Genomic DNA, 26,525 nt, shown 5'->3' on the forward strand with positions numbered 1-26,525 from the left:
CATTTGATAACTTGCTTGGTTTTAGTTGTCATTTTTAATTCTTTAAGATTTCTTCATGTGTGCTCATAAGCATAACAGACTTATGATTTTCTTTTGTTTTTATTCTGTTAACTATCCAATTTTGTAATAAAGGTTAAGTCATTAATGTATAATCCATTTTCCCAACAATTCAAAATATGATTCATACAATTCTATATACCAAATAAGATAAACTTTTTTATGGAAAAATTTATCTATCATATACCAGTTTTACATTTCTTGGTTACAGAAGAAATGGTATTTAAGAAGAATACCATACAAAAATTTTTATCTGTGTTGGGTTTCAGAACAAAGGAAAGCAAATGCTATTTTAAAAAATTACTTTGGCTAAAAGATTCTTCATGGTCATTTACATTATTATTCAGACAATCCAACATTTGATTAAATCATGCAGTAAAAACTCTTTTAATAGGAGCTATATTTTAGCAAAAGTTAATGTTATGAAAAAATACTTTTTGGGGCTAGGGAGATAGCTCAGTTGGTAGAGTGCTTGCCTTACAAGCACAAAGCCCTGGGTTTGATCCCCAGTACCGCAAAAAAAAAAAAAAAAAAAAAAAAAAAGAAAAGAAAAGAAAAGAAAAAGAAAAAATACTTTTAAATACTATTCATTGTATTCATTCTAAATTTTGTAGAATGACAAACGCAGGTAGTCACTAAAATTCTGAAAAGCAAATTCAGACTATTACAAAATAAAAATGACACCCATACGTTACAAAATTAATAAGGTTAATTTTGAAACTATATCTGTTAAATTATATTGCTTACAATATATAAAAAATAACTACAGCCAGGTGTGGTGACCCACAACTTTTATCCTAGCAGCTTGGGAGACTAAGGCAAAAGGATCATATATTCAAAGCCAGTCATAGCAACTTAGTGGGGACCCTCTTTCAAAACAAAAACTAAAGGGATAGGGATATGTCTCAGTGATAAAGCAATCCTGAGTTCAATTCCTGGTACCAAAAAACCAACCAACCAACCAACCAACCTGCAAAGACACAAAAGTTTACTTGTAGTGAAAAAAATTCAAAAAGATATTTAAATTTTCTGCTTAAAAGTGCAGCATGATAAATAATGTAAACTATATAGAGCACATCCTCCACATCTGTGGGTTCCATATCTGCACATTCAACCAACCACAGATCCAAAACATTTTTTAAAAATGTATTCATACTGAATATGTCCAAATGTTTTTTTCTTGTTATTATTCCCTAAACAATACAGTGTAACAACTATTTACATTAGCACTTGCATTGTATTAGGTATTATAAGTAATTTAAAAATGATTTAAAATACATGGAACAAGGGCTGGGGTTGTATCTCAGGGGTAGAGCACTTGCCTAGCATGCGTGAGGCACTCGGTTCATTCCTCAGCACCACATAAAAATAAATAAAGGTATTGTATCCATCTACAACTAAAAAAATTTAAAAATTAAATACACGGAAGGCTGTATAGATGTTATATGCAAACACTATGTCATTTTATATGAAGGACTTGAATCATCTGTGGATTTGAGTATTTGCAGGGGGTCCTGAAACCAATTCTCAGAAGATATACCAAGGGCTGACTATATTTTTCATTTTATGAAATGAAACCATTTTGCTTCAATGAATATATTATTTAATGAGTCCAGTATTATTTAAAAGAAAATGATAAAATATATAACACCATCCAGTTGGTTGATAAACTTATAAGAAGAGAATAACGATTCTAATATGCTTTGGCATTTTTACTAAATGCCCATCATAAACCAATCTCTTTTACCTCAAAGCCATACTGTAATAAACAGTATTAAATGTCAAACCTGATTCCACTCTCAAGACTGCCTGACAAAATAATCCAAGCAGTGGATTGCCAGAACTATCACACCACACCACTTCACTGTATTACTAGTTCCTAACTTCTAACTTCCAATTTTGGTTAGTTATTTCAATTCAGCTTCCACTTAAACTAACCACTTAACCCCAGAAAAAGACACTAGAGTTGATTAAATGAATACTGAAAGATTTAAAGAATAGTGGCTTTCAAACTTTTTCTACAAGCAACCCACAGTAAGAAATATGTTCCCATCTGAACTTAGAGAAGGTATGTATGCACGCATACACAAAGTCCAAAGTTTCATAAAAAGTCATGCAGTTTATTCACTAAAATGGTTCTGCCACAATTAGTGGATAGCAACCCCGTTTTAAAATAGATATGAGAGATCTCTGGGAACGCTATTCTTGAAACACAAGAAATAAAAATTGTAGATATGGTTCTTCATGATATTACAAACACAGTTAACATTTTCAGGCATGTTCTATGTATATAGAATTTAAATTAGCGGATACAGCAGGTAGAGTTATAGACCAGTAGTAGAATGCTGTCCTACCATATGTGAGACCCTGTGTTAAAACCCCAGCATCAAAAGTAGCAGGGAAATAAACTAGTGACAGTGTTACTCAGGAGCTTTATTAAAAAGAAAAACTTTATATAAATATAGAGCCACTACATTACCTGAGCACTAAAGTTGATTTTCATTGTTAGAAAATGCTATTAGGTTCCAATAATCACCTATGGTTTTCTGATCTGATTTTCCTCCTTTGTTACTATGAATACTCACAAAAACTTTTTGGTTGTCTTTTAAAAATAATATATAACTGATTATCTTGATTTTGGTGAATTTCAGATTTAGGTAAACACAATAATTATATAACATCACTGGCCACAAATGTGGCACTGCACACTGTTCAAATTACCTTAAAACACTGAAACATCAGCAAATCTTTTGAAATGTTATGTTTTTTACAGGTTTATTTCTATAAACTTCAAAAAACTCTCATATAAACACTTTATGTAAAAAGAAAAATATATATAAATTGTTATGGTTTGGACGTGAGGTGTCCCCCAGAAGCTCACATGTGAGACAAGGTAAGAAGGTTCAGAGGAGAAATGATTGGGTTTTTAGAGTCTTAACCTAATCAGTGAACTAATCCCTGATGGGATTAACTGAGTGGTAACTGAAGGCAGGTAGGGTGTGGCTGGAGGAGGTGGTAATTGGGGCAAGGCTTTGGGATATATATATATATATATTCATATATATATATATTTATTTATTTACAGCTGGCAAGTGGAGTCTCTCTCTGCTTCCTGAGCACTGTGATGTAAGTTGCTTCCCTCCACCACCCTCTCCCACCATGATGTTCAGCGTCACCTTGAGCCCCAAGGAATGGAGCCAGCCATCTATGAACTAAGACCTCTGAAACCACAAGCCCTGGAATAAACCTTTCCTCCTTAACAGTTGTGCGGTCGGGACATTTAGTCACATCAGCGAAACAACTGATTAAAACAGAAATGTTTCATACAAAGGCGTATTATTTGGCAAAAAACAATAGAACATGCTACAACATGGATCAATCTGAGTAAAAGATGCCAGCACAAAAGACCACCTATTGTATTATTTAATTTATATGGAATATCCAGAATAAGCAAATATATATATATATAGGGACAGAAAATAGATTAGTTATTGCCTAGGGTTGTGGCAGGGGTCAGGTGAGAAGTTAACTGCTAATGGGAAAAGGATTTCTTTGAGGGGAGATACATATATGCTAAAATTGGGGAAATGGCTACCCAAATCTGGGAATATGCTACAAATCATTTAACTGCAAACTGTTAGTGGGCAAATTATATAGTATGTGAATTATATCTCAATAAATCCCCTTTTAAAAAAAAATACATATCTGCTGGGCACACTGGTGCACATGTGTAATCCAGCAACTCGAGAGGCTGACGCAGGAGGATTGAAAGTTCAAAGGATTAAAGGTTGCCTGGGTGATTTAGCAAGATCTTGTTATAAAATTTAAAAATAGACAGATAGATAGACAGATAAACATAAAATGGGCTGGGGATGTAGCTCAGTGGTAAAGTGCCCCTGGGTTTAATCCCGTGTAACTGGGTATGCACATGTGCATGAACACACACACACACACACACACACACACAATCAACAAACAAAAACAAAGTAAAAAGTACATAATTTCTAAGAGTTTCTTTGGACACAGAGCTTTACATTATATATTTCGACAAGTTCTAAAGGTTAACTCATGTAGCCAATCTAATACCAAATAATTAAAAAATGCCATATAATTAAAATTATGAATTTGAGTAATATAGCAGTTTGATATAAAAGACTAGCTTTTATACTAGTGTGGGACTAGAAGGAAAGTCTTCCCTAAGATACCTATACACCCTTGGGTAAGTTACATAAAGGCAGACAAGTTCATCTTTTTTTGTACATACAAAGCATTCAAATATTTGTGAAATAAAAATACCACTGTTTCTCTGAGATCACGTAGTATTTTCAGAACACTATTTCTACAATGAAGAGAAAAATATAATAACATAAAATATCTACACTTAAAAATCAGAACCAAATTACTGAAATGTGTTCATGGAGCTCCCTCTGGTGGTTTAATTAACCACTATTATTTTTGCTGTTTTTTAACAATCTGATTATAGAACTAAAGCAAATAAAGTCTTCTGATACTCAAATATTTTGATGACATGCTGAGTAATTCAATAGTATACTTAAGTTTATATCTGTTGATTAAGTGGTTATGGTTTTACTTATAAATTTCTCATTTTTAACCTTAAAATTTAAAAATTCCAGCAAGTCACTGTAAATCTGAATGTAAAAGATACTTTGTAATTGCTGGGGGAAAAAGAAGTCTTTTAAACAAATACAAATCCTGTAAAAATCAAGGGAAAAAACCCTGAAGAATCATATTTAAAATATTTTTGAAACTGGTAATTGATCCCTCCCCGTTTAATTGTTTTCATTGTTAAGATGCTTGAAATCTTTTTCACACATTTAACTGTCATGTTTTCTTGTTTTTTCTGTTTATTTTCCTTAAATTTTTTTCTATTTTTTCATTGTGGTAAAATATATAACAAAACTTCCCATTCTAACCATTTTTAAACATAAATTCTGTGGCATTAAGTATATTCACATTATGGTGCAAAGAAATTTAGTTTTGTGTTCTTAACATAAGTTATATATTCCAAGAACAGATATTATTTAGTTTTCAATGATCAGGGTTAAGAAAATAATACTTATCTGCCTAAAAAAGTTTGAGAGCAATGACTTTACCTGAAGCCCAAAACATTTATAACTATCATCTGAATCACTTGTCTATCATTCAGAATATTTGACAGATAGCATCAATTATGCAGAACATTAGGAACAGGAATCTCAAAGTTCCAAAGCATGCCGTTCTTGAATAATGAATAAATATTAATTGAAAATTAGGGAAACATTAAGAAAACTAACATTATTTGATTATATAAGACATATGAAAAAACAATTATATATTTGACTCCAATACTGCTCAAAGATGAGGGGCCTTCTGTTATATCATTAGTTCAGCTCACCAAGATTCTGGTCTCTCAGTTCTCTCAGACTAATACATGTCCATTGAGAGATAAGACAGCTCTACATGTCCATCCAAGTGTGTATTACTCATTGATGTAATGACATAAAGGTAAATATACCTGCATTCCCCTTCACCAATGGTAGTTTTATTCCCTGGGAGGGTAGATTATACATTCATGCATTCCAAATGTTAAGATGGATTACATCTGTAAACATCATTTGCAATAAATAAACATCTCAAAAATTAACCATGAAATAAATTTACTGAGAAATTATATTTCACTGAACTCTATTTAGAAGAACATATTCCAAGGAAATTAGGATCCAGGACCTTATTTTTTTGAAAGGACATTTGTAAGAATACAACCAACCTAAGTGATTTCATGTCGACAATATATAATACAACCACAGAAAACCACAAAGCTTTACAGAAAGCACATATAATATTAGGTAAAAACACTGGAACACAAGGTTATCTATAAACTTAGAGCTGTATTAAAAACACAAGCAAGATATATTTGAAGAAAAATTAAAAGACCCTACAACAAAATTAAAATAAGTGTACTGCTTGGATACCAGGAGTATGTTTCTTTTCTCTTTAATTACATAAGCTACCAAAGTGTATTAAAACTATAGCACATTTACAGAAAAATTATACAACATGGTCATACTATTTAAATTATTTCAAAGAACCAAGTAACTTTAATAGAAATCAATTTTTATTTCAAGAAATGGACATGTATATAAGAATTGGGTTTAAAAGTCTACAGCTTTCTCTTTGTTACCTCACATTGAAGTAATTACCTGGAAGCATTAAGAATAAAATCTTGAAGACATTGACCTTTTACCTGTGCCTAAAAGCAAGGTTTTTATTTGGTCTTTTACTTTATTTAGTGCTGTTTAAATGTAAAATATATTATTTTGTTAACTGGAATTTTTTCTATAATTTATTCAATTCTTAAAAACACAGAAACTTACTGGCCACTTTGTGCAGAGATGTGTAAAACATGTCCTAATTTCAGAGAACTGACATTCTAATAAAAATAATATTTAAAAGACACATATAAGGTGCTGAAGGATTTCAGATATGGAAGAAATTATTTTCCTGCTTTTTGGTAGGTGAGGAAAAAGTGAAAACTGGGAAATAAAGAAGAAAGGGCCATGAGGAAGAAAGTATTTGGGATGTTACCTACCTGACTCAGGTAAGGAAAATTGAACATTAATGAATGCCACCACTGTCAATGTGGCAGAGGCCCAAGCCATGGTGACAATATTCTATTTTCTAATTTATACTCATTACATAACTTGCTCCTTTTGCCTTTTTTTCAAGGCTTTGTCTTCCTATTTGGACTATAATATTTGAGGGTAGAAGTTATGTTCTCCATATTACTCACCATAGACTTATAAAATAGTACAGTATCACTGTGACCTGTGCCTACACAGAAGTGGCAAATAAAAGAGCATTTAAAAATGAAGGGTTAAAGAATGAACAAAAAGAAAATAAGTGCATCAAGGGTATAGTTAGTAATTAGTAAGAAGTTCAACTGAGCTAAGACTAAGAATTTAGGAGCTCATAGGACATTGGTACAGTGAATACAGAATTCAACCCTGAGATCTTCAATACCCAACATGAATATGACATTCATGTGGTAAATAAAGCAGTAATCTGCCACTTAATGTTTTCTGCATGAACATACTGTACACTTTTTTTTAATTCTGATAAGTCTAATTCAAAGAATTCTCAGATTTGAATATTATGTTACAACAGGAAGTTAAAGGAATTACACTAACTTTTGGTATAAATGTTTTCAGAACAACTGTTTATCTTAACAAACTATTTGCCTTTTTAACTAAAGAAAATATTTATTAAAACTACTTTTTCCCCTACAATTGTCCTATGGAAAACATACAACTCCAATAAGCTCAAGAAAGTTAACTGTGGTATATATATACACTGGAATATTACTCAGCTATAAAGAATAATAAAATTATGGCATTTGCAGGCAAATGGATGAAACTGAAGAATATCATGTTAAGTAAGATAAGCCAATCTCAAAAATCCATAAGAGGAATGATCTCACTGATAAGCGGATGATGACACTTAATGGGGGGTGGGAGGGGGACAAGAATGGAGGAAGGAGGGACTGTGTAGAGGGAAAAGAGAGGTGGGAGGGGTGTGGGGGGAAAGGGAAAAAAATAACGGAATGAATCAAACATCATTACTCTATGTAAATATATGAATATGCAAATGGTATGCTGTTATTCCATGTACAAACTGAAACAACATGTATCCCATTTGTTTACAATAAAAATAAATTTTAAAAAATTTTAAAAAATTAAAAAAAAAAAATAGAAAGTTGACCACTATCATTTTCTCTCCAGGTTTTATTTCTATAGTTATCAATTTGCTAAAAACAATACCAAAAATTTTTTAAACTGAGTTTCACTAAAATACTTGATTGTTTTTCTTTCTCAAGAACTAATGTTTAGGAGTAACTTTCTATCTCAGTTATCACTCATTTATTCTTGTATAAATTCAGTAAATATTTACTGAGTGCTTATTACTTGCCATGAAATACTGGTCAGACACAATCTGTCAGTGAACAACAAAAACCTTCACCCATTTGGGGCTTATACCCTGTAATGGAGGAAATGGGTTTTTACCTAAATAAATGATATCTATGTTAAATAGTGACAATGTTGTAGAGAAAAATAAAATAGATCACAAGTGTGGGTGAAGGAATGGCTGTTATTTGATAGTGTGGTCAAGGAAGGCTCTATTCAGAAAGCAGGTTTTGAGCAGAGACCTGAAGGTAAACAACAAGCACAAACACATTCTTGCAGGTAAGTAGTTGACAAGTTTGAAGACAAGGTTTAGTGTGGCTATTCTGGGACTAGAAATGAAGAGGTGAAAAATGAGGCTTGGGGAGGTAATGAGGTTACCAACGGGTTTTGCAGGCCATCCTAAGAACTCAGGTTTTTGAGTGAGATGAAAATCACTGGGGAGTTTTAAGCAGGAGAGTACAACAATCTGACCTGTGTTGTAAAAGAATGCCGAGGCTGCTCAGGTCAGAAGAAGATGAGGGGGGCAGGTTTGAAAGCAATGAAACTAGTCAGGAGATTAGTACTACAACTATAAGAAAAATGAGGGCAGTAAGAATTAATGTGGTAGTAGAAAAAAGTAGTAGATGAGAATATATTTTTTTAATTTTAAAATTTTATTTGTTCTAATTAGTTGTACATGACAGAATGCATTTATACATTTTAATAGATCATAAATAGAGTATAAGATCTCATTTTTCTGATTATACATATTATAGGATCACATGGTCATGTAGTTACACATGTACTTGAGGTGATAATGTCTGTTTCATTCTATCATTCCTTCCTCCATACTCCTTCCCCTCTCTTCACTCACCTCTACCTAATATAAAGTAACTCTATTCCCTATCAACCTCCCCCTCTGCCTTATTGTGAATTAGCTTGCACATATAAGAGAAAACATTCAGCCTTTGGTTTTTTGGGTTTGGCTTATTTCACTTAGCATGATATTCTCTAACTCTATCCATTTACCAGCAAATGCCAGAATTTCATTCTTCTCTAAAGCTGAGTAATATTCCATCATATATATATACACCACATTTTAGATGTGAATATGTTTTGAAGGCAGGGTTGATAGCATGTGATACTGAAAGTATAATGATTCTAAAAGTTTTTGATAAGAACAAATGGAAGGATGGAATTGCTATTTACTGAATTAAGGAAGATCAATTTGGGGACAAGATGGACTCAGGTCAGTTGTACATATATTAATTCCTAGGGCTTTTAGAACTCTAACTAGAAATATTAAGATGATTTGGGTCTGGAGTTCAGGAAAGAAATTCAAGCTGAAAAAAATTTGAGTCAGCTTCTAGATGTTGTCAACTAGAATGAGCCAGGATAATAAGAAGGAAGATATTCAAAGAATGAGCCCTTTACTTTTGCATTTGGATTGTCAAGGAGGTGAGGAGGAACTTACAAAGGAGTCTGAGTAGAAGCAGTAAATGAGACAGGGAGAAAATCAAAATAATGCAATAGTTTAGACTTGTGAAGGAAATGTTTAAAGGAGAAACTAACTAAGTAAATCAAAAATCAAGAAAGAAGAAAAGTGAATCAGAATTAGTAATATGAATGTCACTCGTATCTTTGCAACAGCTGTTTCATAGCAGCTGTGACAAAGAAAGCCTTCAGTAAACTGGGTTCAAGAACAAATGAGAGAAGAACTGGAGACAGTCTAGACAGTACTTTAGGAAAGTGTGCTGTTAAAGGGATTACAGATAAAGGGAAGTAGCTAAAATGAGATACCAGAACTTTTCTAAGACAAGATATAATGCATTTATTTGTTTGCTAACAGGAATGATTCAGTAGAGGGGAAAATATAAAGATGCAAGAGGGATAAAAAAGTTCTTTAGTAAGCAAAAAATAATAATAAGTACACCAATGATACAGTTGAATCTAGATGGGAACAGAAAGGTTATACGAGGCAATAGGAAGCAAGGGAGATTATTCAGGTACAACTGATTGGCAGAAGTGATAGAATGTGGGAAAGTTTTCTTCCAATTTCTATTTTATTAGTGGAGCAAGAAGACAGTATTGGTCCTTATGAAGAGCAAGAAGAAAATTAAGAAATGCCAGGCACAGTGGCGTGAAACTGTAATCCCAGCAGTTCAGTAGGCAGAGACAAGAGGATCACAAGTTTAAAGCCAGCCTCAGAAACTTAGCAAGACCCTAAGTAACTAAGCAAGATTTTGTCTCAAAATAAAAAATGGGCTGAGGATGTGGCTTTAAACACACTTGGGTTCAATCTCTGAAACAAAAAAAAAAAAAAGAGGAGGAGGAAGAAGAGGAGGAGGAGGAAGGATGAAAGAAATAACCATTTCAAAAACAAGAAATTAAATAGACTGAGGAACTATTACAGGGTGGCAGGAACCTGTTAATTTGACTTTGTTATTGTTTTAAAAGGTATTCTAGTTAGAATAGTCACATGTTTTCTTAGCTACATTCCACTACCTAGGTTCAGGCACAAAGAAAATGAGGAATTGGATGTCACCAAGTCTCTGTCAGGTTATTTGAAATAATGGAAGAAAAGAAAAAAGAAAGTTGAGGTTTTAGAAATGATTATAATGCAAGAATATGGGATTTAAGGGAAATAAGAAAAATAAGGAGAAAGAAGATGAAAATAATAGTAGGATTCATGTATCCAAATGGGACAAAGAAGTTTTGGAGACAGACTCCCAGAGGAATGAGCTAGAAACAGGAAGTAGGAGTCAAGAAGTGAGGTGCTTATAAATGAGACTGAGGAAAAGCTGCTCTTATTGATAATGACAAGTTCAATGGCATGACTATAGGTGAAAGTTCTAAGGCAGGAGACAAAGATAACTAAATAAGAATGAATGAGAAAATAAAAAGCCAAGTACTATAGTATCATTTTTTTGGGATAATGAAATCACCTAGAAATATGACAATATTTGGAAGAGCAGCAGTCAGTCAGGGTAAAACTCCTCAAAAAATGAGTATATTGCAGATGACCCTAATATACAGGGGTAACAGGTGATTAACGTATGGTAGCAAAAGCAACAAAACTAGGGATGGGATTAAGCTAGGGAGCAGGGAATGTCTGACAAGAAAGAAAAAAGCTTTCATCCTATCTTGAGACCCAGTGGTACTATGGCATCAGAGAGAAAACAGTCATTATGTAGAGAACTAGAGAGCAGAGTATTCAAGAGCAAAACAAGTGAAGATAGTCTTTAGAAGTTTAGTATATGACAGATTTTGCTGATAAATTATAAGAGGGCTTTGGGAAAAATTTAGAAAACTATGCAGGAGGTTTAGAGGTGATCAGGATCTGATCAGAGTCTTATGGGACTTGAGAGACTAGGAAATGAGAGAAAGCCTGGAAATGAAAGTTTCTTGTGGTAATTAAAGTAAAGAGAGAGATAGGGGAATGATGGCACTGGTCCACATTGACAAGAGTAAATGTAATGCCAAATAAATAAATATATAAATAAAAGATAAAGCTGATGGAGCAGTTAGAGTGTCCTTTTTCATTGCCTGCTTGTGCTACTGGAGCCGGACCTCATAAACACTTCTTTGCTTGTTGACACAGTAGGAAGCTTTGTCAGCAGATGATGTGGGAGGGACACTGCAGAAGGAAGAACTTTTCCTCCTGTTGAATGTGTTTCTTTTGTGTTACTGCAGCATGTGGACATAATGAGTGGCACTCAATTCTGTAGGAAGCTTCCAGGAAAGTTCTGCCCATGCCCCTAACAGCTTCCATGGGTTTCAGCACTAATTCCAAGGAGAGCTTCCTACAGAGTTCCACTGGGGCCCTAGCCAGCATTCCAGCCTGCTTCCCAGAAAGCTCAGAAGCACCCACACGTGTTTCAGTAGGCTTCTTGGTGAGTTCAACAGCTCCACAAGTGGTGTCCAAGCACGTTTTACCAACACACTAGGCAGTTTCTCAGGGAGTTTCATCAGCTTAATGGTGAACAGTTTCCTGTTTGCCAGTCCCAGACTGTGGCACCTCAGTGAACCCCAGCATCTAGTAAGCTACAGCCATACCTGACCCAGTAAGGCCATAAAGATGGGGTCGGGAATGTTCAAAAATATATTTCTTCTTTAGGTATTCTGAGTCTCAGCATTTGGAATAGTGTCTGCTATCCCCATAATATATTCTTTAGTTGTCTTTACCTCATTAAAAAGCTACTTCCCTAAAAGTAGTTAATAATTAATTTTATTTTCCCTGTTCAAATTATTGTGTAGTTTTTGTCTCCTGACTCTGTGCTGACTTACATGACTTATTTCAAGACTGATTTACAGTAATCATTTGGAATTATTTTGTGATAGATTTTAACCAAAGTGATGGATCATTATGATTATGAAGTTTATTGTAGAATAGTATATACATATAAACCTAAGCAGGTATGCATGTTCATATATATACACACATGTGTATGCATGTATATGTAGTCCAAAACAGGTCCCATATATCACAGCAATTGCAATACTGACATGTAAAAACTGTTAAATTTCCTACAACTAACACTGTGTTCTTAGGTATATAACTTAAATGTTTTCATCTGAAATATGATAGAGTAGACTGTATGACTGCATTCTTTCCATCTATATGATTTTGTGAGTTATGATTTACAAAATTTCCCCAAATGTTTATTAAATATATCACAGGTATTTACAGTTTTCATGTACAAATCAAATGGTTCTACTTAAGTCATTCAAAAGTGATTACATTTAAAATACTGCTTTATTTTTATTGCACCAACTAGTTACTTAATATATACTAAAAGTTTCTGCATGACTTCTGTAAGACTCCTTAGTTTTAGAAGACTAGTAAAGCAGAGAATAGTAATGTTCCTTAGAAACTCAATAAAAACAATCCTATGAATATCAAGACAACTCAATTGAGCTACTATAAAATAAGATCAAAATGATGTGTTACTAATCAAGAGTTTGTAACATGATCATACCTGTTTATGTTTTTGAAGTGGTTTCTTTTCAAGTAATTTTTTATCTCCATGTTTCTTATATATTAAAGGTACTCCATATTTAGCAGCAGGCTTTGTGATTTTCTGAGCAGGCATAACAGAAACCAAGTTTTGGCCTGAAGCTGGTCTTTTAGCTACATAAAAAGACAAAGAATTTTTTCATGTTTTTTTATATTAAATTTTTATTCAAAATTCTTCAAGATGGTACTTTTTCATTTTCATAATCCATTATAACATTTGAAACTTTCTATAAAATACCTCATTTATTCCTGAGCATACATTAATAGCTCAACTAAAGCCATTTTTGGAAAGAAGCAAAGAGAAAAGCTCCCCTAAGATGTTGAAATTTCTCATATTAAAAAAGAACCATCCTCTGGGAGGCGAGGCATGAGGATCGCTGAGTTCAAAGACAGCCTCAGCAAAAGCAAGGTACTAAGCAACTCAGTGAGACCCTGTCTCTAAATAAAATACAAAATAGGGGTAGGGATGTGGCTTAGTAGTCGACTGCCCCTGAGTTCAATCCCCAGTACCAACAACAACAACAATAACAACAAAAAAGAACCAATCTAAAATTGACTGTGGGGGGTTGTATGTATCTGTGAGTACACTAAAAAAAAACCCCATTGAATTGTAGATTCCAAATCGGTAAATTGTAAGAAGGCGAATTACACATCAATGAAACTGCTCAAAACAATTTTTTAAAACTTCTTTTAAAAATTACTTTCAAGCCAAGCAGAGTGATGCATTCCTATAATTCCAGCTACTCAGCTACTGAGGCAAGAGAACTGAAATTCAAAACTAGTCTGGGCAACTTTGTGAGACCTTGTCTCAAAGTAAAAAAAAAAAAAAAGATAAAAAGGGGTAGGGTGTAGCTCAGTGGGTAGAGTGCCCTGTGTTCAATTCCCAGTACCTCAAAAAAAAAAAAAAAAGAGTAAAAGAAAAATTATATTAAAAAATCAAACCATAAACTTCAAGAGTAATTGGTAAACATTCATTCTATCACTATGAGCAATCCCCCCCCCGCCAAATATATGGTCTGAATAGTGTTAACACCTATAGACTTACTGAAGAAGAAAGACTTAAAACATTAATTTGCTTAAGGCACCACAAAATGGGTATCTTTATACATTGTTGGTAGAATAATAAATTAGCCAAACTTTCTGAAGGGCAATCCATATCAAAACCACTATTTATAAACTGACTTTAAAGAAATAATCAGAGAAACATAAAAATATTTATGCAGGAGGATAAACTTTATGGCATTATATATTTAATCCTTATTGAAGCCAAGATGAGGTTCAATCTAAGAACAATAAGTTAAAGAAAAATAAACTAAGGAAATTCTACAATTTATTCACATCTGTCAAGGATATTAAATGAAGTCAAATAGTATGCGCTACATCACCCTTACCCAAACCCTCTTTCCTCTTCTATTTTCCACATCTGCCAAGGTACCTCTGTGCTCAAACTCCCCCACAGCCTGAGTAGGAGCTTTTTTTCTCCCTCTTCCAGCCCACTCTCTAGCTCAGGATTTTATCATGTGCTAAATCAATTTAAATCAATCTTTTCCAGAACGTATTCTTCCTTTTCAGGAGGTGAAAGGAGAAAAAAAATTAACGGGTAATTTACAATGAAATACTACCATTAAACTCAGTTCGTCAAAGAAAAAGTTAATGGCATTAGAAAATGTTCATCATAATAATATGAACTAAAATAAATAAAACTTTCCTTATAACATAATCCCAATTCAAAGTCATTATGAATGTCATCACTGAAAAATATGTCAAATATGACAGTATATATTAAAATTGGGGTATTTTTTCTCTTTAAAATTTTTAATAATGAATACATATCCTTATAATTTAGTACACTTTTTAAAAAACAAAAAATAATGTTAGCAATTTGGTTGGTATATTAGAGACTCAAGTAATTTATGTTGATGATGTGTTACACAGTGTGTTGGGGTAAGATTTTCTAAATACATATTTACACATATCCTGACCCAGAAACTAGTGAGAAATTCAACCACATGATCAAATTAGAGGTTAAACCATATGATCAAATTAAACACAGATATACAAAGTCACAATATTGTAACTTGGCTAATTGTACTAAAACAACCACAGAAATGTGTATGCCAGAAAAGGGACTTGTAGGCACAAATGCATAAAAGAAGATTCCCAAGAGACAGATATGAATAGTTCCCATTCATGTTCCAGAGATGAGGGAGAAATACTCATCTGATTTTTGAGCATTTCTCAGGTTTAGTGTTAAGGTTGCCTTTAGCAAGAAACAATGTAGGGGGCTGGAGCCCATAAAATATTTATAAGCCCATTAGCAATACCACCTTATTTTAGTCCCATACTACTGAAAATTTCCTTTATTCAACTGTTCTTAAAACAAATGACTTTCTCTTTCAAATTTCTACATAGATTTATCCACATGAAAAGAATATCTTGACTGATGCTGGGTGTTTCTGACTTTTGTGACAAGGAGGTTTTTGATTAAGATTTGACTTATGAAGCTTGACTGAGAGGAGAGACTGTGCCGATTTTGTGATTCTTAGTCTCTTGTGAAATTCTGTGTAGAGTGAGTCGATTTCATAGGAACCTATAGTCTACACAATGAGAAGATAAGTCCAAGGGTCATTAAAAGGAGATAAAAGGAGTTGGGGATATCGGTCAGGGGCAGGACACTTGCCTAGCATGCAGGAGGCCATGTGTCCCCAGCATCACATTAAAATAAAACAAAACAACAACACAATAGAACAGCTGGCCTTCTTGAGAACAAACTATCATACCATTTCTAGTCTATATGGACTCAGGTTATCATATGGCATTTACTTGTATTAATCTACCCAAACTCAAAATTATATTCCTCACATGTTACATAACTTTCGATGATTTCAGAAATCTATTTTGAATTGATTATATGTAGGAAGAAACAGTTTCCTTCTCACACAGATGTGTATATATGTGAGTCTATGTGTGTATGTTTATCTATATCCATGCATTTATATAGGTATGTACAGTTAATAATCACATCTTCAATCCTATAAATATTTTAATGCCAGTAGTCACATTTAAAAGAAAACCTATGCTTAATAAAGTACTTGACTTCATATAATTAAAGAAAATTTTGGAGTATGAAGTATTTAAAGAAAAATAACTTATATTGAGATTTATAACTAAACTGCATAGTCCATAAAATTCTCTAACAATGTTCTTAGCTCATCATTTAATAAAGATATAAAATTTCAGGCCAGGTTTCATTTAATTAAGACAGATAAGAAACAATTTTTTAATTAATTTATCAAAAAGTATTGTACATTACCATATATTGTAAGCAATTTTAAGGCATATTTCCTCTAGATTACATTTAGTCTACAATCATCCCAATTTAGTCTTTCTTTTCATCTATATAGCTACATATATTTCTAATACAATTAGGTTTGATTGTCACAAACAGATGAAAAGCCCATTTACCTGTTACAGGCTGTGCTCCAAACTTTGAAAATGTTTTTAGACAAAATTCTTCTGCAATAAGCTTAGATTAAGAAAGGGAGAAAAAGTTAAAAAGATATTAAATTTCTAAAATAAAAAGACCTACCCATTAATCACTATACAGTTTCCTTTATCAGTCATAATATGCTGCCAAATAAACTGTTCAAATTAAAACCAAATAATCCATTCAGCAAATTCTCAAGCTCTTTTCCTATCTTAACAATTTATTTTTATTACTTCTCCAGACAAGGTTTCTTCTCAAACTAATATATTGTACAATTTAGATTCCCATTTACTACTTGCCTGCTTCATATGTAAATACTTAAATTAAACTACCTAACTGGAATAATCTCTATATTCTATATGAATCCATATCCATCATTTACTTCAAAATTTCGAGGGGCTGGGGAGATAGCTCAGTTGGTAGAGTGCTTGCCTTGCAAGCACAAGGCCCTGGGTTCGATCCCCAGCACCCAAAAAAAAAAAAAAAAAATTTTTGAGAATCATGTCTTACCTAAAGAAACTCACTCAGCTGCATATCAAAATTGTAAACATGTTATTGGATCTATATTCTTACATAATTTAAAAGTGTCTCTTTTTGGTGTTACTTAAAACATTTTATTACTTGTTCCTCAGCATTTGCAAACATTTCAAGAAGCTAAAATTGGGGGCTGGGGAGATGGCTCAGTCGGTAGAGTGCTTGCCTTGTAAGCACAAGGCCCTGGGCTTGATCCCCAGCACCCAAAAAAAAAAAAAAAAAAAAAAGGAGCTAAAATCATTTACATTTCCTGGAAGTAAGTTTCTCTCCCTATTCCATTTTTTTTAAAGTGTAAAACTATAAAACCAACAAAGATTTAACTTCATAAGTCTGCTTTTGTTGTTGTTGACTGGGTGGAGACAAGAAAGACAAATGAATTTTCTCTTTTTCCAAGAGAAGTAAAGCCTAGTAGAAAGAATATTCCTATAGTAACAATGGACCAGACACTATAATCAGGAGAAAACCATGACCTGAGGTGGTTTTCTTTCCCATTAAAGATCACCTATAGGTCTCAAACCAATAGTATCAGTAACAACTGGATTAGCTAGTTATGCAAATTCTAAAACTTTACCTTAGAATTATGTAATCAGAGACTGTGGTGGATGAATCTAGAAAAACCCTCCGGGGGATTATAATGTGTGCTAAACTCTGAGAACCAGTACTTAAAGGATAAATGTAAGTGAAAGTCTGGTTCACAGGTAATTCAGAGCAAGTATGTGAATGTTTTCTCTTCTGAACATATGCATTTGTTTTCCTTTTTGGAAGAAAATGGGTGTTTTATGACCTCCACCTTGCCCCAAAATTGAATAATTTTTTTCCATTGTTGAACGTGAGTCTTTTCTCTTGTTTAAAAGCTCATGGGAATTGAGAGATGAAATGCAGAGAATCGAAGATGATCCTGGATTCCCTACGCTACACTGTCCAACATAACAGCCACTATTCATGTGTATCTCTTAAAGTTAAAATTTAAAACTCAGTCCCTCAATCACACCAGTCATGTTTCAGTGCTCAACAACCTCATGTGGTTAGTGGCTATGATGTTTGAAAATACAGATATGGAAGTTTCATCTTCACAGAGTGCTCTATTGGACAGCACCTATAGTCTTAATAAATTAGAGCTTATATCCATTATTTGTCAAGTCACATCCAGGAAGAAGTTCTGGGGGTAAAAGACTGAGAATAATGACATAACGACCTCGGCTTATAGCACTGAGAAAATTTAGGTGTTAAAAATTAAAACTGGGGGCTGGGGTTGTGGCTCAGAGGTAGAGCACTTGCCTAGCATGTATGAGGCACAGGGTTCGATTCTCAGCACCACATATAAATAAATGAATAAAATAAAGGTCTATCAACATCTAAAAAATATTTTTTAAAGATTAAAACTGTAAAGACCATTATAAAAATACTGAAAACAATAGTGCAAATGTTATAGTAAAATCATAAGTTGTAGGGCTGGGGATATAACTCAGTTGGTAGAGTGCTTGCCTCCATGCACATGGCCCAGCACAAAAAAAAAAAAGAAAAAAAAATCATAAGTTGTGTCAAAGTTATAGCCTTAAAAAAAGTACATGCTGGCAACAGTGGCACAAGTCTGTAATTCCAGCTATTGAGGAGCCTGAGGCAGGAGGATCACAAGTTCAAGACCACCCTCAGCAACTTAGCAAGACCCTGTCTCAAAATAAAAAAATAAAAAGGGCTGGGGATCAACTCAGTGGTAGAACATCTCTGGTTTAATCACTAGTACCATAAAAGAAGGAAAAAAAAAAGTCACAAACTTCTTCTCCTGAACACTGAACAAGTAAAATATAATAGAAAATAAACCTGAAGAACCAAAGATATAAGTTCTCCTGAAAAATGAAATCTAAGAGATTATTAAAAAGCAACATGGAGGGTCATCAAAAATTCCATTTGTTAATTATCACAATCTGCCCTTTCCTCCTATAAGTTTTGCATATTTCAGGCTTTAACATTTTCCCTTTCATTGCTAGCTAGTTGAATTCCAGTGTTTTGGCCCTGGACTGAGTGTCCTAATTGCTTGAACAGGGATCAGAAACTTTTAGCAAGATTAAATGAAGTCATTGTTTCTTCTCTTGTAGCTGCCCCCCAAACAATATACCACCTCATAAAGCTGTCCTTATAAATGTTATTTATAACAAAGAACTCTTATAAGACACCCACATGTCAGAGGTTTCTGCTATGTTCTATGCAAGTAAACTTTAACCTCCAAATTTTAATTGGCTTTCTTGCTTACTAATGCATTCTTTTAGTATTAATAGTGAAATTCAAATCTGTTTTCTAAGGAATATTTGTTCACAGGAATGTTCTGTTAAGCCAGAGGGATATCAAATAATACAACTATAACTCTGCTACATATTTACAAAAGCACTTAATGGTGATTATTTAAACTAAAAAAGGTTAAACTAAACAAGAAAAATAAAATAATTCCAATTTCAAGTGATCACATTTTTGTAATTTATGCTAGCTGATTTGATGTAGATTGATTTATAAAACTGGTCACATTAAAATTCAGTTCAACTCAACAAATATTTATATATTTGGATACTAGAGGAAAAATCTTGAGTCAATAATCTAGTATGCATACATAAAAATGCCTACAAATCATTTCCAATCATTTTTTTGTCAAATAAAATATAATTTTAACCATATAAATCATGCTGGTAATATATTTATATAGCAGATTGATATATTGATGGTATCTAATACATATTGAATATTTTGATCACTGACATGCTAGACATTGAGCACTTTATATGTACTCTTTCTCATAACAATCTTACAATATAGAAATATTTATAATCCCACTGCTTATACGTAAGAAAAACAAAGCAAAGAAAGGTTTAATAATTTTACAGATAGGAATGGAGAAATCATGCACAACTGGAAAGAAAACAGAAAGAAATGGAGTTATGTAAGATGGAAAGTGAAGCCAATGTAGTTTGAAAAAGCACCCCACTCCCCAAGGTTCTGATATGCTTTCCACAAAAACAGAGGGCAGATTCTTATTAAATACCATAACTCTACTGTATAATTTTAATTACTAAAAAAAAAACATACCTGAGGTGAGAGAAACTTTTCAATGCGCTTGGCTATAAAACCTTTCTCCAATATGGAGTTGACTGATGGTCTATCCCTAGGATTTCTTTTAAATAACTGAGAGAGCAAACTGCGGAGATCATAGGAATAATGCAAAGACACAGGTGGAAAAGATCCAGATATTATCTTCAGTACCAGGTTTTTCATATTGCCAGCTTCAAACTAAAAATCCACAAAATAAATCAACATATATAAAACATACAGAAACTAAAACTGGGTATATATCAGTAAGGAGAAATAGTTTTTTTCCTATTAACAGAATAGAAATTCAACTCTCTTCCAAATAACTTAATCACCAAATGTTCTGCATATCTATAAATTTATTTCAAACAGGACATTAGTTTTCAAAAAACAAAATGTGATAATTTACTATATGAGTAATTTTTACTTATTTAAAATGCTAAGAAATGAGATAGAGTAATTAATTAAAGACTTTATGAACCATGACAATAATCAAGATGGTAAAAAAAGTTGTGCCTTTGGGGTAGGAAAATTTGGGTCAAAGAACCACAAAGGGGGGAATCTTTTAAACCTTCATTTAAAATCTTCCTTCCTGTGATTCTGTTGTAATATCCAGAACAGAAATTAACTATAATACTAAAAGTATTTGGGCAAAATATAACAAATAAACCTATTAGGCAGCGTCTGTTTTTATTATTTTTGTTTGTGATGCTCCCCAAGTTATAGAATCAGCAATATGGCAAACATTCCAACATGGAATACAAGCTATGTTTAATAGTAATATATATTTTAGGATTAAACACAGTATAAACTGAAGTATAAGGAAAACAGAAGGCCGTATAAGGTCTAAAGATTCCATTTTGAAAAAAATGCAAAATTACACTTTTGATTCCTCTACTAATAGAACAGTTGTATAGTACTGATATGTTAAAATATACATTGAGTTAAATGTGCCAAAAATTACGCAGCAGCACTTATACCAATTATAAGAGTTCTAATAAGTGCTAAGCTCTCCCAGCACATTTTAATATCACTCAGTTCATAAAAATTTAAGTGTAAGTTCAATTTTGTAGAAATATCTGTACACCTAAAAAGGAATCCTAAATGCATAAAAGATATGATCTTCCATTCCTCTGTGCCAATGAACTTTCCACTTTCCTTTATCTCTCAACTGACAAACTCTTCATAAATAAAGATTGGTGAATTACTTAGCCCCAGGCACCCACTTAAGAGTGTGTGTGTGTGTGTGTGTGTGTGTATATTATATATATATATATAAATGAAAGATTTAAACAGATAAATATTTAATGGTTAAACCCAACATGATGATATCACAGAAATACTAACCAATTCCTTTAAACACATATCTAATAAACACTATTCCACATCACTTTAGCAGCTTCTGCTTTTTTTTTTTCCTTAAGAAGGAAAGTGTAGAAGTGTACACAACTATTAAAAAGAATAAGAAAGAAAAATAGATCCCAAATAACAAAAATAGGCTCTAAACTGCTTAAGCAATATAACCAAACTTTTAGGGAGAAAAAAAACCCCCAAATTCACTTAATAATCTAGAATAAAATCTAGAGGGAAATAAAATATTACAGGTACTTATTACTGGTTGGAAGAATTGCTTATGACATTTATTGACTTCTTTATATTTGTATGTATTTTCTTAAATTTTCAGCAATGAGAAAACAGTATTGTTTAATCAGTGGGAGAAACATGTTTAAAATGATTTTGAAATGAAAAGTAATTAATATTAAATCTATGAAGAGTACTCTCGCTTTTTGGTGTGTTTTGTGCTGCTTTAAAAAAAGACAATAATTATAAATACACTAAATTAAGGAGTATTTAAATTGATAAAATTCCTTGACAAATATGTTAAATGAAGTTCTTTTACTTAGGTAATTTAAGTGATTCTAAACGCAAATAAATTGGGTGCTTTGAAAGAACCTGCTAAAATGAAACTAAAAAATATAAGCTAAAGCTTCAACTTTATAATACATTTTTAACACTGAGAACAAAACATATTTCTATCATCAGAAATAACAGAAAAAAGTATGAAATAAATAACAGCAAATATATGACATATGCATATATACTAAGGGTAAATCAATTTAGATTCTTATTTAGAAGATCTGACAAACAACTGATTTAGAAAAAAATTTCTAGTTACATGAGGGTCATCTGAAAGATGACACAATTTAAAAATACTTCAGAAACTTTTACTTACTGCATGTTTAAGTGTACACATCTCATAAAGGACACAGCCCAAAGCCCAAATGTCACTATAGAAGACAAAAATGAGAAATTTCTTCTTAGTAGGATACTTAAAACTTTTTTTCATTTAAAGGAACATAAGCAGCATAGAAATGTTTTGGAAAAAGATATACTACATAAAACACTTCCTTTAAAACTGGAAATTGCAACCATCACTAAATGAAATGAAATGAAAATAATGGTTGTCTTAAATAATCATTTTGACTTTTTTTTTTTTGGGTGCTGGGGATCGAACCCAGGGCCTTGTGCTTACAAGGCAAGCAATCTACCGACTGAGCTATCTCCCCAGTCCCTTAAATAATCATTTTGAAGTTTCATTAAAGAATTAAAGATTTAAAAGAATATCAAAAAGTTTCACATATATTTCATATATTTTTATTTTGCAAAAGTCAAATGGCTTTGTTTGCAAAATGTCATGATTTTTAAAAAAATACTACTAACATGAAAAAAGATTAATTTACTAAAATTAAATCTAAAAGAAAGTCTATCTATGAAATATATGAAAAGTCAACTAACTAACATTGCTTGGTTGGGACTTTTCAATTAGAAAGAGGGACAGAAAATAAAGGGTGACTAAAATTCAATGGCAGGGCAGCTCTTCCCATTCACATATTACATGATCTGTAAGTCATAGTTCAGCTCAGTAATCAGGGATATGGGCTTGGGCACCAGATAATTAGTTTTGATACTGGTCCCACCACTTACTAGGCTGAGTAATTTCAAAGAATTTAGTCTATCTTTCAGAACTTGGTTTCTTTATACAGAAAGCATTCAAAACAATATACAGAAAGCATTCAAGCAATACCTGAATACAGAATGTTCATAAAATATTAGCTATAATTCAATAGGAAGTAACTATTGAAAATATTCTATTTCCAATTATAACTTAAATAACACAAAGTGATTCTACTTATAGTTCCTTTAGCAAGATAGTAGGATTTTTTTTTGCAATTTCCTTCATCATATATTTATATATATATATGTTTACATATGTATATTATTGATTTTAGAATAAATCTCAAGGTGAACAAATAGAGTATAATAAGTTTTTAAAGGAAGGACAGCATATCATTTTAAAGTACCTTTTATTATTATAAGGTTTGTTTTCACAGATTTCAGGTGACAGGTAGTATGGGGTTCCTATGCAAGTTCGAGCCAGCTCTACAGTACTAGAACAACAACAACAAAAGTTATTGAAGAAAATATTAAAAGATATAATAAAGTTCCACGTATACATAATCATTGATTGAATTTTCACTAAAGATATTATATCGAAACAAAGTATAAAATTGGTAAGTTACCTATTGAGAACTCTAGCAATTCCGAAATCTCCAAGTTTGTACTGTCCCCATCTTGGTTAGAAATATGTTCTGTAAAGGAAAGAAAAATAAAACACCCAAATATTGTTACAGTCCAGTTCATTTTCTGAGTCAACAATTTTTCATAAAATGTCAGTAAAACAAATGCAAACATCTGGATATTAACATGTAAAAGAATAAATGTAGTCCCCTATCTCATACCATACATAAAATCAACTCCAAGTGGTCACTAGACATAAAAGAACAAAAAACATAAAACTGCCAGAGAAAAATGTAGGAGCAAATTTTCATGCTTTTGGGATAGGCAATGGTTTCTTACATGCCACCAAAAGCAGAAGCAAAAAAAGAAAAAGTAATAAATCAAAACTAAAACTTTTTGTCCATCAAAGGACACCATCAAGAAAGTGGACAACCCACAGAATGAGAGAAATATACTTGCACATTACATATCTGAAAAGAACCCTTAAAGTCAATAAAAAAAGACAAAAAAATCCTATTTAAAAACAGGCAAAGGCAAATATATGAGTTCCATTTAAATAAAATATACAGAACACAAACCCATAGAGACAGAACATACATTTGTGGTTGTCAGGGTCCAGATGGAGAAGAAATGAATCGTGACTACTAAGTGGTATGCAGTTTCTCTTTGGAGTGATAAAAATGTTTGGGAATTAGAGACTAGTAATGGTTTCACAACTTTATGAATATATTACAAATCATTAAACTGTACGTTTTAAATACTTGAATTTTATGGTATGTAAAATATACATACCCTGGAAACATTCCACCCCCAAAAAAACCTGCCTAAAATATTCTAACTAGTCTAAACATAACAAGTCAACCTTAAGAGTTTCCAATAATTTACCCAACTATTTTGCATTCATAAATACAGAATTCTAATGTACTATGAAATAATGAAGTCAGGAGTTTGGTAACGGATATTAAATTTCATATGCAGTCAAAGAGACTCAAAGCCAAAATGATAGTGGAGTTGACTGGGATGAAGTAAGTTAGCAAAATGGGATCAGGTGGCAGAAGATTGTGGAATTGGAAAGATGGAGTATGGAGTTTCCACTGTAGTTCCCCTTGTTTCCAACTGGCACTATCAGGCTTCATAAGAATCTGTAGGCTAAGGAGTTAAGCAGACAGACACCTGGCTTTGCTATAAGAAATTCAACCTCCTCTATGCGCTCCCTCTGGAAACAGAGGGCTCAAGTAAGACAATCACGAAGACAATGAGGGAGCAGAGAAGACAAACATTTCCCATAAAAGAGTATGAGGGAAAAATTCAATAGATGTAAAGAAACCTAATGAAAAGAGAAGGATTCAAGAAAATCATTAGTAAAAGAATTCACTTCAAACAGAATAAATTTAATAAAACAGTCCAACAAAAACTTTAAATATGCTTAGAAAATTTCAAAGGATAAATGAAGGGATGAATATCTATTAAAAAAGAAAAAGATACTGAAACAAAGAAAGCAGAAATAAGGACAGAGGAAAAAAAGCAATAAGAAAGATTGTAAAGAAAACATAGGCATTATAATGAAAGAGCAAATAGATGGGATAAGCAATAGTTTTAAAAAATTATAAAGGGGTTTGGGGTTAGGGAAGTAGTTAAGTGGTGGAGCACTTGACTAGCATGATCACGGTTCTGGGCTGGATCCCCAACACTGCCACAAAAATAAGAGAGAGAACTGGGAGCGCCGTAAAGGAGGCTGCTCGGCACAGCGCTGGGACTCGGAACAACCACTGGGGCTCCGGCGGCTGCCCAGGGGAGGAGTGGCGAGGAGAGCTGTGTGGACTCAGAACACCGGGGCCTGCCCTGAGGAGGAGGAGGAGGAACGTGGCCGCTGGGATTCGGAGTGACTGCACCAGAGCTACAGGCGGTTGCCAGAGGAGAAGCTCCGCGGTGAGCTGTTTGGACTCAGAACGACTGCTTCTGAACACCAGGGCCTGCCCTGAGGATGAGGAGGAGGAAGAGGAGCACGGCCGCTTGGATTCAGAGTGACTACACCAGAGCTACAGGCGGTTGCCACAGGAGGGGCTGCGTGGTGAGCTGTTTGGACTCAGACCACTTCTGAACACCGGGGCCAGCCCGGAGGACTAGGAGGAGGAGGAGGAGGAGGAGGAGGAGGAAGAGGAGTGCGGCGGGTCGTTTGGACTCGCAGTGACTGCATTAGCGCTCCAGGCGGCTGCTCAGAGGAGAAGGCGAGTGGTGAGTTGTTTGGACTTAAAGCGACCGCTCCTGACACGGGGGGCTGCCTGGAGGAGAAGCGTGGTGGGTCACGTGGTCTTGAGTGGCCGCACCAGAGCTCCGGGCGGTTGCCCAGAGGAACCGTGCAGCGGGTCACGTGGATTCAGAGTCACTCAGAGCGATCGCTCCTGAACACTCGGGGGGTTATCAGGAGAAGGAGGAGGAACGGGGAGGGTCACTTCGACTCAGAGTGATTGATTGCCCAGGGCTACGGGTGGTTGGTGGGAGGTGGAGGCACGCAGTGAGTTTCTTGGACTCCTAGTGACCGCACCAGAATACTGGGCAGCTGTCTGGAGGAAGAGGCGTGTGGCGGGTGTCTGGGACTCAGAGCGATTGTATGGGGCCCCAGGTGGCTGCTCAGAGGAGGGGCTGCATAGCCAGGTGATTAGGTGCAGAGCAGGGTCCCAGGATCTAGGAGGCTTCTTGGTGGAAGAGCCGCACAGAAACACGCTTAGGGCGGAGCGAAGGTTCCAGGCCTCCGGGCAGATTCTCTGAGGACGGGCAGCCTAAGGAGATTCATCTGCGAAGGGTGAGGCTCCCAGGCCCAGGAGGTAGGGCCGGG

General features: G+C 33.9%; 1 protein-coding gene across 1 annotated transcript in view; it reads right to left on the reverse strand.

The window, feature by feature from the left end:
• NEK1 (NIMA related kinase 1) overlaps positions 1–26,525 on the reverse strand; it is a 240,752-nt gene that overhangs the window by 180,708 nt on the left and 33,519 nt on the right. Inside the window, 7 exon segments of the mRNA XM_079142970.1 lie at positions 12,977–13,128; positions 16,480–16,540; positions 20,111–20,311; positions 22,344–22,398; positions 23,473–23,559; positions 23,692–23,726; positions 23,728–23,760. Of these exon segments, the coding sequence (XP_078999096.1) occupies positions 12,977–13,128; positions 16,480–16,540; positions 20,111–20,311; positions 22,344–22,398; positions 23,473–23,559; positions 23,692–23,726; positions 23,728–23,760 (624 nt within the window).

The sequence above is a fragment of the Sciurus vulgaris genome (genome assembly GCF_902686455.1).
Source record: "Sciurus vulgaris genome assembly, chromosome: 5".
NCBI lineage: Eukaryota > Metazoa > Chordata > Mammalia > Rodentia > Sciuridae > Sciurus > Sciurus vulgaris.